We start from the raw sequence: 18118 nt of genomic DNA on the forward strand, positions 1-18118 counted from the left end.
CCAAACAATAGCGAGCCAGCTTCCTCCTAATTTTGTGACATTTCCAGTTCGGCCTCGTAAAGGTCCCCTTTCCGTCCCTGCGGCTTTTGCAACACCGCCAAAGATCCCGGGGCGCTCTCTCCTCTCCGATGTATCTGTCCCGGCGCCCCCCCCCCAACAATTTGCAGCCGGATCCCGGGGTTACACGTCCCCAACTGCGCGCTAGAGATCAGGGTGGCAAATCTCCCCGGCCGCGCTTGATCCTATTTCGGAGCAAGTGCAGGGCGCGCGTTGCTTTACGCATTTTAGCGCAAAAACGCGCGGAAGAAGGGGTTGGGTTGCGTCGCTTGCTGTTATTTCTTTTAATAATCCGTCGGCCGGGGAGGGGGCGGGGGCGGGGAAGGGATAGGATGGCCGCGCCTGCCTCCCTCCCTGTTGCAACGGGGTGGATGAGTTCAGTGGGTTTTTCTCTCTTTCAATGGCGAGGGGGGCGGAGGGCGGCGCGGACGCGCAGGGGGAGGAGGAAGAAGAGCGCGTCGCCGGCTGCCGTTTAGCTTCCTTTCCTGCCACAGCAGAAAAAAGGGGGGTGGACAAGGCGCGCGAGAGAGGGGTGAGAAGCTGATCTCTTTAAGACCCAGCGGGAATTTTCTCTCGGGTTTGCCCCCCCTCCCTTCTCTCTCTCCCCTCCTCTCTTCCCCCCAACCTTATCATTATTATATTTTTAATTTATTTATTTTTTAGGAGCGACAGGCTGCGCCGTTCGCAGAAGCGCCGGGTCTCCACCACCACCGCGCTGCAAAGACTGAGAGAGCGAGCAGAAACAAGAGGAGGAGGAAGAAGACGAAGAAGAAGAAGAGAGGGAGGCAAAGGGATGAAGGGGAGGCGTAACGCACCCGAGCAGCCGGCGACAGTGGGCCTGAGCTGATCCGCGCCTGAAGGGTCGCGCTCCCCTGTAACCATCGGTAAGGAAAAGAAGCCTCTCTTCTTTTGGAAACGTTCTCTCCTCCGCCCCCGCTGACCACATTTCCCTGACACAATGAACGCCGTGTTGTAGGAGGAAGAAGGAGAAGCGTGCATTAGCCCCCCCCCCCGCCTTCCCCTCCATCCCTTGTTTCTCGCGATGTGAATCCGCTGCCGCAGCTCGTCTGGGAAGAGGCAGTTCGGAGGGGGATCGGAGGAAGGGTGGGCGCGTGGAAAGAGGACCAAACGTGGGGCTATGTGGTGTCCAGGACACCCGAAGATTCGCTGAACCATGATGAAGACTGAGCCCCAGAATAGTCCTGGTGGCAGTAGCAGCAGCAGTGGCAGTGGTGGTGGTGGCGGCAACAACGGCGGCGGCAGTGGAGGAGGGAGCCTACGGAGTGCCTCGCCTCATCGGAACGCCTACGAAGCTGGCATCCAGGCCTTGAAAGCCACCAAGGATGCCCTTGGCAACGCCGAGAGCGAGGAGGCCAAGAAAGCCCGGAACAAGAAGTATGGCTCCAACGTCCACCGGATCAAGAACATGTTCCTGCAGATGGGGACGGCGGGCCCCGCCGGGGAGGGCACCATGGACCTGGCCAAGATGAAGGAGAAGCCCGTGCGGCTGTCCTTGCCCCGGGCCAGCAGCCTGAACGAAAACGTGGACCACAGCGCCCTTCTGAAGCTGGGCACCAGCGTGTCCGAGAGGGTGAGCCGCTTCGACTCCAAGACGGACAAACCGCTCTCCAAGCTGCAGGAGACGAGGAAGATCTTTGAAAGGAGCCTGCAGGAGAAGGAGACCAGCAACAAGCTTCTGCTGAGGAAGGAGAGGGCCGGGTTCCAGGACAGGAAGCTGGACGTGGTGGTGAGGTTCAACGGCAGCACCGAGTCCTTGGACAAGCTGGACACCGAGGCCGTGTCGCCCACTGTAAGCCAGCTCAGCGCCGTCTTTGAGAAGGCCGACTTGAGGAACAACCTCCACAAGGCCCCTGGGAAAGTCGGGCCCCTCAACTCCAAGATCGTCCCCAAGAGGCCCAGGGTTTTCCTTCAGGCCCCAGAAGGGAGAAGTAGTAGTAGTAGCGACGGGCCTATTGCTCTCCAGGCGAGAGGCAGGCTGCCTGAGACTGACAAGAGCCAGGCCAAGCTTCCCGCTGGTGGAGGGGCAGCAGCGAAGCCGGGGGATGGCAACGCGGGAGGCCTGCGTCCCCAGAAGGTCCAGGAGGTGCGCAAGATCAAGCCCGTGGAAGTGGAGGAGAGTGGGGACTCGGAGCAGGAGTTTGAGGCGGCCGAGGTGGCCGTGGCAGCGGCAATTGCTGAAGAGCGCAGCAAGGCCGCTTCCAAGGGGCTTGGCGAGGCGAACCGGGCAGAGGTGATCCAGGCTGAGGTCACGGTGCACGCCGCCTTGGAGAACGGCCGGCCGGGTGGTGAGAGGCACCTGGAGACACCAGACCCTCTGGCGGACGCTTTTGGCGAGGAAGGGGCCAAGGCGGAAGGGCCGGAGGAGAATGACTTGTGTGACGAGTCGAAGAGAGAGGACTTTTCCGAGGCCGACCTGGTGGACATCAGTGCCTACAGCGGGCTGGGGGAGGATTCGGGAGGGAGCGGGCTGGATGAAGACGAAGACGCCGACGGACTGTACGCACCGGAATCCAGCTGCATGGAGATCGCCGGGCTGTCGGAAGAGGAGGAGACCGCCCCCAGCCGCAAGATCCATTTCAGCACTGCTCCCATCCAGGTAGGCCAAGGCATGAGATGTTCTGAGCAGGTAGGACGTATGACTGGGCTTGGCAAGGCTCAGGTGTTCCTGGGTCTGGGAAGTCCGTCTGCTGCTGGGGGTCACTGTCAGTGAGTTTTCTGAGCTAGTATCTTCAAATCATTTTAGAGTTGGAAGGAACCAAGGGAATGATCTCGTCCAGTGCCCTGCAGTGCAGGAATATTTTGCCCAATGTGGGGCTCAAACCCACGACCCTGAGATTAAGGGTCTCACGCTCTACCAACTGAGCTACCCCTCAGTTTGGCCTATCCGGGTTTGGCCTAGTTCTCACATGTAGCTTATGAGGTGGGGAAGGGCCACAGCTCAGGGATAGTGTATCTACTTTGCATGCAAGAGGTCTCAGGTGCAGCCCGTGACTTTGACAGGTGGGAGAGACCCCTGCCTGAAATCCAGGGGGGCTGCTGCCAGTCAGTGTAGACAATACTGAGGAAGATGGCAAGAGGTCTCACCCAGTGTAAGGTGGCTTTCTGAGTCCCTGTATCTCGATTGTACCTCCACAAAGGCTGCAAGCCAAGTTTGCTTGATGGCGTGGCTCCTCCATCCAAAATTACCTTGCGTTTGATAAATATGTTCCCTGTACATGCCATGCCAAGGAGAAGGTATGAAGCTCCACCTTCTTCCTGATCAGCTAGATTTCTACATGAAAGGAAAGGTGTGTAAAAAGACATGCGCTTGTTTGTGTGGAGCTGCATTAACCTGCCATCTGGATTGGCCCAGTCATGGCACAGCCTCCCACAACCCACTGGCCTGTTGGGGAGGACCGGGCCTAAAGATGGGCTTTCTCCCCACACCAATCCTCTCCTCAGGAAGATTTCCAATGAGAAGACCTCGATATCGAAAAGCCTTAGCAAACGTTTACTTGAGGACTACAGACCGACAGGAAAGGGGTTGTGTGTGCCCCTTTTGCATATATGTATTTTTATTTTGAACTTTGGGAGCTCTGGAAACACTGGAGGGAAGGTTCTCTTCAAGAACAGCAAAGCAAAACTCTCATCCTAAGGGCTAGGGGCAGGAAAAAAAGGGTCTGGTTGCTGCTTTTAACAGGGCTGGCCTCTCTCTGAGGCAGATCTACAGGACTCGAGACTATCTGTGCAAAGGTGGTTTTAGGACGAATAGGCCAGACAGTATCATGGGAGATAGTGACAGTGTTTTGGAGTGCCCCCGCCCCTACTCTCACTCAATCACCCCCCCTTTCCATTGTAGAATCCTAGGGAGAGAGAAAGAATATTTGTCTAGGGTGGAAAATCAGGGAATGGGTGGGGTTGAAGGAGACCGTTCCCTAGCCTGAGATTTCGGCAGACAGGGAGATGCTGCTAAGGTGACTTGATATTGCAAAGCAGTCTGGGGGTGGAAGAGGGAGAAACCATTCTCCATCCCTCCCCCCCCTTTTTTTTGCAAAACCACTGCTTTTATGGAACGCTCAAGGCGAGGGAGGGATTATTAATGAACCCGTTTCTGTCTGGCTGCTGGTAGTAAAGGGGATAACACATTGGATGTGAAATCTCCGTTTCTCACACTCCATCCCACCTCGGCTGGGGGCTGCATGTTTCTGGAAGAAGGAGGGAGAGGGGAGGGGTGGGCTGGGGAGAGAGATGTCACCGACACAAATTCAGGGAGATGGCTCATCGCCATCTGTTCCTTTCTAGCCCTTCTGCTGCCCCAATGCCCCTTATTCCCTCTCGGAGTTGCTATCGATTGGCTACCTTCAACACCTTGCAAGGATCAAAGGCGTACTGATCATCATTCCCAAACAGTTAGCTCGGTTTTGTCCCCTGCAAAAGGCCAGCTTTGCCAGAGGTGAATCTGGAGGCAGGAAGACTCTCTAGTCTTCCCCAGATGAGGGAAATGAATGGCAGCTCTCCTGTTCTGCTGGGGACTGGGGCCCACAGGGAGAGGGGCAATCAATAACCAGAGCCTGGTCCAGGGGTGTGGTAAGGCGAGGCAAATCAGGACCACGGACAGCTCCGACTAGGCCCTGCGTGCTGAGCTTGGGGAGATGTTGTCTCAGCAGAAGGCTTAGGGTCATCTGAAGCCTTTGAAAGGACAGCAGGGTTTGATTTTCCAGTAGCTCTGCCCCCCTGCCCTGACCCCAGAGAGCTGTTGGCAATATTTAAAGGGCCTGTAGCCTGTTCTTCAGTCACAGGAGTTTCTACATGGGGATCATCTTCATATGCAAGAGCTACATCTTCAGGCCTGGTCAGTGTAGAAGGGGCTGTTGCTGAAGGGTCTCCCCTCCAGTGGGTTGACAGGTTTGTCATCCGAATGAGATCCATGTTCAGGCCAGCACTGGGAACCTGAGACAGGGGGACATGACAGCCCTCTGGCGGGTGCCCATGAGGTCATAGACCTGGATAAAAGGAGATGGTCAATCAGGCCTACGTTTTCAAGTTCTGAGATAGGATTCAACATGGATCATTAACTCAGGTTGCCCATGATATCTCCACTTAATGGTTGGTGTGTTGTAGTGGTTAGTGGGCTGCAGCCGGGCCAGCAAGACCCTGGTTGAAATCCCTGTTCGGCTGCAAAGCTTCCTGGGTCTGTCCCCCATCTCTCAGCTAGGTTGTCATGAAGATAAAGGGGGAGAAACACAGGTCGTTTTGAGTTCTTTGGGTAGTTGGGACAAAAAGGGAATATGTCTGGAGAGAGATTAGAACGTAGGAACATGGGTGAATGTCCCATGAGCAGATGGCAGGGGCAAAGAAGCAGTGTTCAAAATTTACCAGGTGTGAGTCCGGTTGTGACTATGTAGAGTTTTCTGGGTGCCAGGCTATCAACCACAGTTTAGGAAACCTCTGCCTTGGTCCACAGTTAATACCAATTCCATTCCCCCTGTGTGTGATTCTCCTTCTTGCATTCTGGGACAAGTGAACTGTTGCCGGACTAAGCTACAGCCTATCAATGTTGTCGAGATCATAGCATCATGGAATTGTAGCATTGGAAGGGAACCCAAGGGCCATCTAGTCCAGCCCCAGACATTCCATTGTGGTGACCGTAACCTACGTAGGTTTAAGATGCCATGGGGCGCCTACCTTATATATATCCTGAGTTTCTAATGCTGAGAAGAAGGTGCCCTGCACCAATAAGTTAACAGGAACGGGAGAGCGATGTTGCAGCCGTGCTCTTTCCATAGGAATCTAGTTGGTTGCTGTGGGGTCAGAATGCTGGGCTAGACGGACCTTTGATGTGATGCAGCAAAGCTCTTAGCTTCTCAGAGTGCATTGTTACTCTGTGGAACTCACTCCCTCAGGAGGGATTCAAATTCACCAATTTGTGTGAATTTAAAAGATTGGACAAATTCTTGGAGGAGAGAGGGCTGTCAGTGGCTACTCGCCATGATGACTCTGCTCTGCCCTCGACGCCTGGAGGCAGTAATACTTCTGAATACAGTGGACGCTCAGGTTGCAAATGTGATCCATGCGGGAGGCACGTTCGCAACCTGCAGTGCTGCTTCTGCGCATGCGCATGTTGTGATTCGGTGCTTCTGCGCATGCACAAAGCACAATTTCACGCTTCTGTGCATGTGCAAGCGCTGAAACACAGAAGTAACCTGTTCCAATACTTCTGGGTTTTGGCGGGTCTGTAACCCGAAAAAACGCAACCTGCAGTGTCTGTAACCCGAGGTATGACTGCACCAATTGATGGAGACTACAGGAAGGGAGAGTGATCTTCTGCTCAGGCCTCACGAGTTTCCCCACAGGCATCTGGGTGGCTACTGTGAGAACAGGATGCTGGCGTGGACCTGATCCAACAGGCTTTTCTTATGTTCTTTGGCCTTCTGGCATTGTTCTGTCTTAGCCAACATCCTGGCACCAGGTCATGGCATATGGGACTGCTCGCTGGCAGAAGAGGAAGCATTACTCCAGCATTACTGCCATAAGAGAGTTCAGGTCCCTGGGAGCTGACAGAATGCGCTAGCTTATAGGCTCAAGGGTCAGATTTCAAGACCCTGGGGTTTTAAGATCCCTGATCACCAACTCCAAAAGAGGGGCCACCGCAATTTACATGTGTGAACAGAGCCCTCTTGCTTTATGTGTTTTAACTATGGAAGAGAGCTGAGTGTTAGACCCCCCGCAAAGAACAATTAAATCTGCCAAATGCCAACAAAACAAAAAAACAAAAATGTTCCTCAGGGAGATAAAGCAGGTAACCTTGACCTAGTCTAGGACATTAGCAAGGCCGGCTCTGTCATTGGCCAGACTGAATCAGATGCCTCAGGCATGGTTACTTTTGTGGTATTTTTTGCTCCCTAGGAGAGGTGCTTGCAGGATGTTCTGTCTCAGGTAGCAAAATGTAAACCTGGTCAGCCTTTGGGGGACGGTGCATTTTGTCCTTCTCTGGAGTTGGGGGCAGCGATTGTTGTTGCTCCCTGGGCAGCGAGGCGTCTTAGGCAGCGAGGACTTCCATGGAAAGCGGCAGGATGCCTGGCAAGTCTTTTGTGCTCGTGAAATTCCTTTTAGGGAGACTCCGTGGGCGAACCTTGTGCCGAACAGAAGGCACGACATTTGCCACATGTGTGGCTGGGAAGGAAACCTCCCCCGTTGCCGGTGACCCTGAAGGGTGGGTCTTCTTTGGTCTTTTTCCTGTTTCTCCTGCTTGGTGGGCTTGGCCTGGATTCGCCCCTCGTCCCCTTTGGGTCTCTGCTGATAGGTTAGTGCAGGGGGGAAGGAACTGTTCTTAGCTCAAGGGCCACATTTCCAGCTTTCCAGGGGCTGTGGGCCAGTGGCAGGTGGGAACAGAGGTGCAGGTCAGTTCTGTATCCAGGGCAGCCGCCTACCAGCTCCATCTGGTACGCAGGCTGAGACCCTACCTGTCCGCAGACTGTCTCGCCAGAATGGTGCATGCTCTGGTTATCTCCCGCTTGGACTACTCCAATGCGCTCTACATGGGGCTACCTTTGAAGGTGACCTGGAAACTACAACTAATCCAGAATGCGGCAGCTAGACTGGTGACTGGGAGCGGCCGCCGAGACCACATAACACCGGTCCTGAAAGACTTACATTGGCTCCCAGTACGTTTCCAAACACAATTCAAAGTGTTGGTGCTGACCTTTAAAGCCCTAAACGGCCTCGGCCAGTATACCTGAAGGATACTCCACCTCCACTGAGGTCCAGCTCCAAGGGCCTTTTGATGGTTCCCTCACTGCAAGAAGTGAAGTTACAGGGAACCAGGCAGAGGGGCTTCTCGGTAGTGGTGCCCTCCCTGTGGAACACCCTCCCATCAGATGTGAAGGAAATAAACAACTATCTGAAGACACCTGAAGGCAGCCCTGTTTAGGGAAGTTTTCAATGTTTGATGTTTTGTTGTGTTTTTAACATTCTGTTGGAAGCCACCTAGAGTGGTTGGGGAAGCCCGGCCAGATGGGCGGGGTATGAGTAATAAATCATCATCATCATCATTAAACATCATGTTGTGATTTTATGTTGTGAACTGCCCTGAGAGCTGTGAATGAAGGGCAAATTTAAATAACAACAACAACAATATATTGCTTCCCACTAAAAAATACCACAAAGTCATTTATAGCCGAGTAAAAAACAATCACCAATGATAAAATCAGATAGGATATTAAAAACATATCTAACACTACAGCAGCATTTGTGCTTCCCAAGTGCCTGGGAAAATAAAAATGTTATTTTCATGGCACTGAAACAATGACAAGGTTGGCACCAGACAGGCCTTCCAGGGGAGAGCATTCCAGAAACAGGGGGCCACGACAGAGAAGGCCCAGTCTCGCCTCACCACCTTCTGAAGTTCCCTGGGAGGTGGTGTTCACAGAAGAGCCTCAGGTGATGTTCTCAGCATCCAGGCAGGTTCATAATGGGCAAAGGCAGCTCTTTAGGTGTAGCCCCAAACAACTCTTCTTTGAACAGCAACAAACACAATGAGGGGTGAGATGGCATGGTGCATGTTGCCCGCCAGAGTCACACAATGCTTTGCTACCCTTGCCAGTCAAATGTGCCACCCAGGAGGAAGGAGACATTCTTTCAGGGAGTGTATTCCCAGACGTGGCACTACACCAAGGAAGGTCGCAATGGCAGGGGGCAAATCACTCCTGTGAAAAACAGCTTAATTTAATAAACTAGATTCAGATCTTGTGGTTAGGAGGGAATGTTTCTGCTTTGTTTCATACTACCAGCCGCATACCCGGCTTTGCTCGGGAATACTAAGCAACAAAAACAGTGCAGTTTTGAAATCGGTGTTTCAAACCAGCTTTGGAAGGTTCAGTCCGCCATCTTGATTCAAAATGGCGCCCATTTGTATCCAAACATTGACAAAAAAACCAACAACCCTGCTCCTTGGTCCCTGGAACTTTCATGCAAAATTTGGTTGTGATATCATAAGAGGCATCCAAGCGGATGGCGAAACAACTTTCCGAAACATATAATCAATCATAGAATTGAAGAGTTTGAAGGCACCCCAAAGTTCATCTAGTCTAACCCCAGGCAATGCAGTAATCTTTTGCCTGATGTTAGGCTCGAACCCACGACCCTGAGATTAAGAGTCTCATCTTTAAGATTTTATTTTTCCTCACATGTGGAAACGCAGTGTTTTCTCATCTGGCATACAAGAGCCAAAGCAGGTTTCAAAGTTGAGACAAGTATACGAGATGAGTTGGCACATGTTTGCTAGTGGAAAATGCATCACCCTGAAAGGGAAGCTTCCTGCTTCTTTTAAGGTCCAAACTGAAAGGGAAAGCCATCTTTAAATATGTTTTGCGACTTCTGCAGAAGGGGGAAAGAGGAAGCTAGCCTGCCTGTGTGCATATGAGATCTACTCAGTGGTATGTCCTTTAGTCAACCCCAGTGTCAGGGGTGGGGTGGTGGGTTATAGTCTCTGATGAAAGCTTCAGTGGAAAGAGGATGCAATTAAACATTACAGCCTCTCATGCTAACTTATAATCAGACGTTACCATGAAGCTTCTGACTGATGCTCTGGCTTGCTTCAGAAGTTTTTTGTTGTTGTTTTTTGCAACTACAGTGGTACCTCGGGTTACAGACACCTCGGGTTACAGACACTTCAGGTTACAGACTCCGCTAACCCAGAAGTAGTACTTCGGGTTAAGAACTTTACCTCAGGATGAGAATAGAAATCGTGCTGCGGCGGCAGCAAGAGGCCCTATTAGCTAAAGTGGTACCTCAGGTTAAGAACGGTTTCAGGTTAAGAACGGATCTCCAGAACGAATTAAGTTCTTAACCAGAGGTACCACTGTAGTTGAGCTCTTGTTCAGATTCAGATTCTGAAGCAGAGTCTTGGCTCAAATGAAGACCTGGTCAAAAATGAATTCATTACTATTACTCGTTCATGAGCGGCTTCCATAGTCACCTTCCCCTTTCTCCTCACAACAACCCTGTGAGGTAGGCAAGGAGAAAGAGAGAGTGAATGGGCAAGGTCATAGCTGAGCAGGGATTTGATTCAAGCCTGGTGTGATCACGACATCACACTTTGGCTCTCTTCAGGGATGGGCAGTTTGATTTGAAATTCTGCTTTCAGCAGTTGTGCCAAATTCTGCACCTTTTCCAGCTTCTCTTCCTTTGTCAACAGCCTTTCTTCTCCCAACAGCTCGCAGCCCCAACAATTCCCAGATGCTGTGTAACATTTCCTCACTAGCCGGGCCTATCTTTTCACTTTCCTGACAGGAACCTGCACTGATGGGGATAATATTCCATTGCTGTCAGCTTCCCCCTGATCAGTTAGAACATTTGTGAACATGTCATAATTACACATTTGCTCAGCGACTGATGTGCGGGGAAGCAAAGACATTCCAGTTTCAGAGTGTTTTCGGTACGTTATATTCCTATACAAAACTCCATATTTTACAGGGGGGAAACTGAGGTTGAAAAACTGCAGTAATTTCAAGGCCCTATAACAGTTCCAAGGTAGATCTGGGAAATAAATCCAGATTTCCCAGTCCCTGTTTGGAATACATCAATGAGCTCTACTTGGGGCTACCTTTGAAGGTGACTCAGAAATTACAACTAATCCAGAATGCGGCAGGTAGACTGGTGTCTGGGAGTGGCTGTCAGGACCATATAACACAGGTCCTAAAGGATCTACATTGGCTCTCAGTACATTTCCAAACACAATTCAAAGTTTAAATGCTGATACTTAAAGCCCTAAATGGCCTCGGCTCTGTATACCTGAAGGAGTGTCTCCACCCCCATCATTCACTGAGGTCCAGCTCTGAGAGCCTTCTGGAGGCTCCCTCACTGTGAGGTTACAGGGAACCAGGCAGAGGGCCTTCTTGGTAGTGGCACCCGCCCTGCGGAATGCCCTCCCCTCAGATGTTTAGGGAAGTTTTTAATGTGTGATGTTTTACTGTGGTTTTATAATTGGTTGGAGGCCACTCAGTCAGATGGGCGGTGTATTATTATTATTATTATTATTATTATTATTATTATTATTATTACAGCAGTCCATCCCTCCCACTCCATGAAACCAGAAATCTCAAGATTCCCTTCATGTTATGAGCATAAGAGCCTTGCTGGATTAGACCAAAGGTCTACCTAGTCCAGTGCCCCAAAAGATGCTTATGGGCTATCTACTAGCAGAACATGAGTCTCATAGTGGAGCAAATATTGTTGTCATAGCTAGTAGCCAATGATAGCGCTAGCCTCTGTGAATCTGTCCAACTTGTTTTCAAAGCCATCCAAGTTGGTTGATGCAAAGGATAAAGAGGCAGCCCATTTTGTGGAATATTTAAAATGGCACATCACCAATCCTAGATGTGTGTGGTTGGGTCATGTCAAGCTGCCAGGGTCATGGCAGCTGCCCAAGGGTGCTGGGTGCTTATTCTGAGTCTGGTAACGGGGGCCAGGGTTCCTTGGAAGGTAAACCAAAGTAGAAAGCCTTTGCCGAAGACAGTTCAGCATCCGCCTTCATATACCAGCTATCAGCAGGGTGAGATGCTAAATACCGCTGCGGATCACTGTCAAATATCAACCTGCAAGATACCAAAACAATGAAATCAGATAGGGTGGGGTGTTGACGACAGCTGGCAAACATGCAGCCGTTTACAGCAGAATTGGCAGAATTGGCAAATGAGAATTGCGAGCGATAGTGGACAGCCAGGTGGGGAGAAGGTGCTTACCTGTCCTGGCAGGCGGATCGATACGATATGATACAGTATCTTTATTGTCATTGTCCCATACAGAACAATGAAATTGAAAAATCTACATAAGGCATTCAAAACCCCCTAAAAACTCTGAAACCCCATTTTAAAATACAATATACTCCTATAGAGACTCCTTATCCTGTGTTTAAAAACAGAATTGCATTTGGGTAGATCACGGCTGCTTATTGGGAGGGACGTGGTGGCAGCGAGATGGGTGCAGTGCAGACGCATCAGCAGAGCCGATCCGGAGTTCCTGCTGCCGGGACCGCACCGTGCCACCCTCCCTGCCGCCTCCTTGTTTCGGTAGGGCCGCCCCCACAAAGCCACCTGCTACTGTTTTTTTGAGGATAGTTTTCAGGAGCAAAATTGGTCCGGCCCTATCACGTTCGTGTAAGGAAATTGGAACTTATCTGCATGTCCTGCAGCAGTGCAGTCCTCTCACACGCTATGTTGGCCCACAAGGTTCCTTCGAGTGGTGTTATTGTCTGCTGTCGTTAACCCCCTGCTGCTATAATCCTCCCACGCCCCCCACCCCAGGAGAGGATGCTGGGTTATCCTCTTCCTAGGTGGCCCCCATTTTCAGGCTGATGGGCCATCTGCTCAGCCTTGCAACGTAGCATCAGGTGGACTCTTTGTGCACTGGGGATAAGCCAAACAGTGCAAATTATTAGACAATAGCCCCTTTTTTCGTTCCTGAGGGCCAGCTTTAGTTGCTCTCCACTTCCCTTGATCTGGATGGTCAAGGGAAGGGTATATAAGTCTGGAAGGAGGAGAGACCCGTGTCCTGTGACAAACGGCCTAACAAGAATTCAAGATCAGAGGGGCTGATGGGGAAGAGGGTGTGCTGTTCGCCTATAAAGCAGGCAGCCCGACAGGTGTCCACAAGGCCTGGCAGCAGGGGAATGGCACCTCTGCCCCCAAGGAGGATGGACTGCAAGGGTCCACAATGCTTGCGAGGACGGGCTGCTAGGTCTTGGAGGAGCGCTCTAGAGAAGATAGAAAACAAAGTCATCCAGGCAGAATGCATAGTTCAGGGGGGACAGGACGGATGGACCTTGCAGACATCCAAATGTTGTTCGACTACTGGCTGGGGCTGATGGGAGTTGGAGTTTGTCAACGTCCCCAGGGCCTCAGCATCCCCACTTCCGTTTTAAAGCCATCCGAGATGTTGGCTGGCACCGTATTGTGCGGCAATGAATTCGACAAATTAATTGCATGCTGTGCAAAGAAGTGCTTCCTTTTGTCTGTCCTGAACTTCCCGTCAATCAATTTCATCAGGTAACCGCAAGTCGTAGCATTATGAGAGCGGGGGGGGGGGGGCCTGAGGACTTCCATCTCTCTCTCTCTCTCTCTCTCTCCCTCTCTCTCCCTCTTTCTCCTTCCTTCCCTCCCTCCCCTCACTCGCTCAATACTGTGCATAATTTTTATGCACTATCTCTCCCGTTCCCCCCCTTTCACTGTCTTTCCCCTAAACTAAAAAGACCCAACCGTTATAACTTTTCCTTCTCAGGGAATTGCCCCAGCTCCCTCCCTGATCAAATTTGGTTGTCCTTTCCTTCACCTTTATCCAGCTCTTCATCGTCGTCATCATCATCATCTTCCTTGGGATGTTTCGACTTGGGACTTTGAGGTGATATTAAGGGCAGAAGCATGAGTGAGGCAGGCTCAGTTTGACCCCATCTGCTCAGATGTCCCAATTTGCACAACCCATCAAGGATCAAGGAAGGGTCAGCTGGCAATGGGCTCCTGTTCATTTCAACCGAACTTTCACCAGAGCACTTCTCAGTGAGTTGTGCTTTGTGTAAATTAACACAGGCGTATGTCAGCACACATGCAGCAGACAGCAGTGACCGGCGGGGTGTCAAGTGGGTGGGAGCCAGGAGCAGGCCAGTAAGAAGTCACACACAGCGTCAGTGAAGTTAACTCTTTATTCAAAGACACACACACACAAAAAAGGCCTAGTCAGCACAGCAACTCACTTGTTGCTCTTGCCCCCCCCAAAAAAGTTCTTTGAGTCGCCTCCTCCCCCAGTTCCTTCCCAAGCAATCTGAGACTCCTTTGTCTTATCTCTATTTGCTCTGCCCTCTTCATTCCTCTTCGGGTTCTGGGAAGACCAGGCGGAGGGGAGCTGGTCACAGCAGGAGGGGGAGACCCCCTGGCTTCTTCAGCAGCCGGCCAGATCTCTGCCTCTTGCCCCCCTCCTCTCCAGCCTCTGCTCCTGCCTCTGATTCTGAACTGCCCTCTGCCACAGCTCCTTCCTGCTCACAAAACCCGGGTACCTCTTCAACTTCTGACACCTCCTCCCATTCTGCTCCCTCTGAACATGGCCTTCTCAGTAGTGGTGCCCTCCCTGTGGAACACCCTCTCTTCAGATGTCAAGGAAGTAAACAGCTATCAGACTTTTAGAAGATGTCTGAAGGCAGCCCTATATAAGGAAGTTTTTTAATGTTTGATGTTTTAGTATGTTCTGACATGTGCTGCAAGCCGCCCAGAGTGGCTGGGGAAGCCCAGCCAGATGGGCTGGGTATAAATATTGTTGTTGTTGTTGTCCCACCCCTACTCCCTGGGCTCTGAGCCTTCTTCCCTTGGGGGTTCCCCAGCTGGTTCCTCCCACCATTCCTTTGCACCCAGCCATGACACGGGGTTCCTTCATTCACCTGACCTCCCAGCAGCAGCCCTGCTGCAGTTTACCAAGAGGGAGAGGAACACGATAGCAGCGAGGCCAGTATGGTGCAAACACACTATACTGGAACTTTGGGTTGGCTCCACCAATGCATTTGCACCATGTCAGCCTCACCACTGCCCTGCCCCCTCTCCCTCCCAGTAAGTAACCTTGGGTGGCATGCTGCTCAGAGTTTCTGCGTCAGGCTGCAAAATGTCACAGGGCAGCTCTGGAGATGAAAATTTCCACAGAAGCCCTAGGCGGGGGCAACGACTTCCTGTTTTCTGACTTGTATTTCAGTTTCGGTTCCTGTAACAAACGGCAAAGTGGCTCTCAGCACCATCAGACAAGTAGGAGCATCAACACACACACAGCCTACCCATAGCTTTTTGAGGAGCGAATTTCATGGCAATATTTGGGGTTTTTTTGTTTTGTTATTACACTGCTCAGGTGGTACAGCATGGACAGTCCACTGTCCCTCAGACCTTGTGGGGGGCCGGACTATATTTTGGAAAAAAAATATGAACAAATTCCTATGCCCCACAAATAACCCAGAGATGCATTTTAAATAAAAGGACACATTCTACTCATGTAAAAACACGCTGACTCCCGGACTGTCCGTGGGCCGGATTTAGAAGGCGATTGGGCCAGATCTGGCCCCCGAGCCTTAGTTTGCTTACCCATGGGTTAGACGGAAAGGCAGCGATCAGCCCAAGGTCTCCCAGTGAGCTTCACAACCAAGTGGAGATTCAAACCCTGCCTTCCCAGGTTTCCTGGTCCAACAGGCTCCCCAGTTCACCACTGCTTGCTCTCTGTCTGGACACAGAACCATGCCGGCCTTTCGTCTTCCTCAGTCGTGAAAGGAGTTAAAAAACACACACACAACACACCTTGGTTTCAGGAAGGTCAGCGGTCCGAAAGGGAGCTGGCAGCCCTCTATCCAACCCTGCGGAAAGGGACAGCGTGCCTTTGGTGATTGTGAACAGCACTGCGGTTAGGTAATTTTAGACTCTGCACTCGAATGCCCTCCCCGTCCCCTTTGAAGATGCCCTACCTTACAGAGGACAGTCCTCTGTTGGAAGAACTGCCCTAAGTCTGGCTGGAAGGACAATGAGAAGGGAGAACTGCCAGGGATCTTGGATTTTCCCATCAACAGTTAGGAGCGCAGAATGAGCAGGGATGCAGGCCATACTTGCCCTCTTCTCCACTACAGTCAGATGTATCGTATCTCAACTCTAGACACAGTCCCCATATTTGCTACTGTATATATAAATTGGTGCATTGAGTTCTTATGCAAAAAGGGGGTGATGTGTGAATGGACCCCATCTGTGCATTATTTCATTGACTTCAACATGTGCTGAGCCAGCCCTACTGTGTGGCTGTTGTTGTTTGGGTTGGGGCTCCTGCTCGTTTTGCTTCGTGGGGTTCCAGTCTTCCCCCCCCCCACCCCAAATCCTGCCCTGATGCTGCCACAGACTGTGAAGGGGAGGGAAAATATAATATGCTTTTTTTCTGAACACGCACAGCTTTGAAAGAGCTTTCAGAAAGACAAAGGGCAAGTTTTCTTTCTTTAAATAATCGTATTTCTGAGTTAGTGTTGTGGTGAAAAGATGCTGCTTTTTAGTTGCTATGCGGAGACTTAGGTCAGAATGACATTTTTGTTGCAGAGCCCCCCTTGGGAGGGCATCTGAAGGCTTGAAACAGCAGATGTTTGCGGGGGTTAATCCTTTTGCTGTTTCTCCTAGGCACCCGCCACCTCTAGCCACATTGCTTTTGACCACTTGATCAGTCGTCACCAAGGTGTGGAGGCACCACAGTTCAGGAGTAATAATAATAATAATAATTTTTTATTTATACCCAGCAAACCTGGCTGGGTTTCCCCAGCCACTCTGAGCAGCTCCCAACAGAATATTAAAGACATGATAAAAGATCAAACATTAAAAACTTCCCTAAACAGGGCTGCCTTCAGATGTCTTCTAAAAGTCAGAGAGTTGTTTATTTCCTTGACATCTGATGGGAGGGTGTTCCACAGGGCGGGCGCCACTACTGAGAAGGCCCTCTGTCTGGTTCCCTGCAACCTCACTTCTCACAGTGAGGGAACTGCCAGAAGGCCCTTAGAGCTGGACCTCAGTGTCTGGGTTGAAGGATGGGAGTGGAGACGCTCCTTCAGGTATACTGGACTGAGGCCGCTTAGGGTTTTAAAGATCAGCACCAACACTTTGAATTGTGCTCAGAAACGTATTGAGAGCCAATGTAGGTCTTTCAGGACTGGTGTTCTATGGTCTCGGTAGCCGCTCCCAGTCACCAGTCTCACTGCTGCATTCTGGATTAGTTGTAGTTTCCAAGTCACCTTCAAAGGTAGCCCCACGTAGAGTGCATTGCAGTAGTCCAAGTAGGAGATAACCGGAGCATGCCCCACTCTTGCAAGAAAGTCTTGGGGGCAGGTAGGGTCTCATCCTGTGTACCAGATGTCATGTGTCTTGTGCGCTCTGTGGTAATCTCTGGGTCACAGGAACCCAGGATGTTGTGGCGGCAACTTGAATAGAATAGTGGGGGGGGGGGCTGTTCCCTGCTGCAGGTTCACTAGAAGGATGGAGGGAGCGAGGGAGGCTGGAGCCAAGCGAGCACAGCCGAGTGTGAGGCTGTGCTGCCTTCCTCTCTCTTCTGGTCTCCAAGGCCCAGGCAGTCAGGCTCTGGGCATGAGAGGCATTGCTGTCTGGGCTGGGTCTGGCGCTGAGAAGCTGAGCCAGGGGGCTTGCCGGGGGACAATGGCAGGAACAGCCCTCACACTGCACCTTCGTCTCCCTGCCTAGATGCCACCAAGCGACAGACAAGTCCCCTCTGTGGCGGGGTGTTCGCGGGGCATTAGGTCCATGCCAAGGCTGTCGGAGGATAGGAAGGAGTTCACCCCTGGAGAGAGGGGGGTGAGTGGGCAATCAGGTGTCTTACTTGCTCTGTCACAAAGTGGCGGTGGCAAAGGACCTTGATGGGGAGGGAAAATAGAATATGCTTTTTTCTGAACGCACGCACCTTTGAGAGAGCTTTCAGCACCGTCAGTTGGGGGAGCAATTTTTTGGGGGGGGATGCTGAAGGGGTCTGGGCCCCATAGAGTTGGCCCCTATGCCAGGAAGCTGCTTTCTACCAAGTTACAGGCGATTTGGTCCATCTAGCTCAGCATCGTTGATCCTGGCCGGCAGAAAGTTTCCAGGTTTCCACGCAGGAGAGTCTTTCGCAGCCAGGCTTGGAGATACTGGGGGTATAACTGAGGACGTTTTACAAGCAAGGCATATGCTCTAGCATCTGGTCAGCTCCCTTCCCTAGTAGCTTGTGGTGTCCTTGAAATAATCTTGCTGACTGAGATCCAGGCAGCTACTTCAAGCAGAAGCCGAAGGGAGCCTTTCTTTTTAAAATAACAGACTCTCACCATATCCTAGATGCAGACTCACCTGAGTTTCAAAAGTAGTTTAGCTTGGGGAGGAAGGCACTGTTGTTTCACAAATCCAGAACCTGGCCGGAATGATGAAACTGGTCATTCAGTCCGTTGGATGTGACCTTTCTTTATAAATCTGCGGTCTGCTCAGTTATTTGCCCAGTTCGGATTATTATATCTCGGCTTAATAAGCCAAGATGTAAA

The 18118-nt window shown here is 51.3% G+C and overlaps 1 protein-coding gene across 2 annotated transcripts in view; it reads left to right on the forward strand.

The window, feature by feature from the left end:
* Positions 1–339: 339 nt before the first annotated feature.
* The window catches only part of PPP1R9B (protein phosphatase 1 regulatory subunit 9B), an 82260-nt gene continuing 64481 nt past the window's right edge, over positions 340–18118 (forward strand). Inside the window, exons 1-2 of one of the 2 annotated variants that reach the window (XM_079949449.1) lie at positions 340–432; positions 721–2674. In XM_079949449.1, the coding sequence (XP_079805575.1) occupies positions 1232–2674 (1443 nt within the window). In that variant the 5' untranslated portion in view covers positions 340–432; positions 721–1231. Of the gene's footprint in view, positions 433–479; positions 590–720; positions 2675–18118 lie in introns of those variants that run through there. The other variant, XM_079949448.1, reaches the window with a different exon arrangement.

This window comes from Podarcis cretensis (assembly GCF_951804945.1).
Source record: "Podarcis cretensis genome assembly, chromosome: 13".
NCBI classification, from domain to species: domain Eukaryota; kingdom Metazoa; phylum Chordata; class Lepidosauria; order Squamata; family Lacertidae; genus Podarcis; species Podarcis cretensis.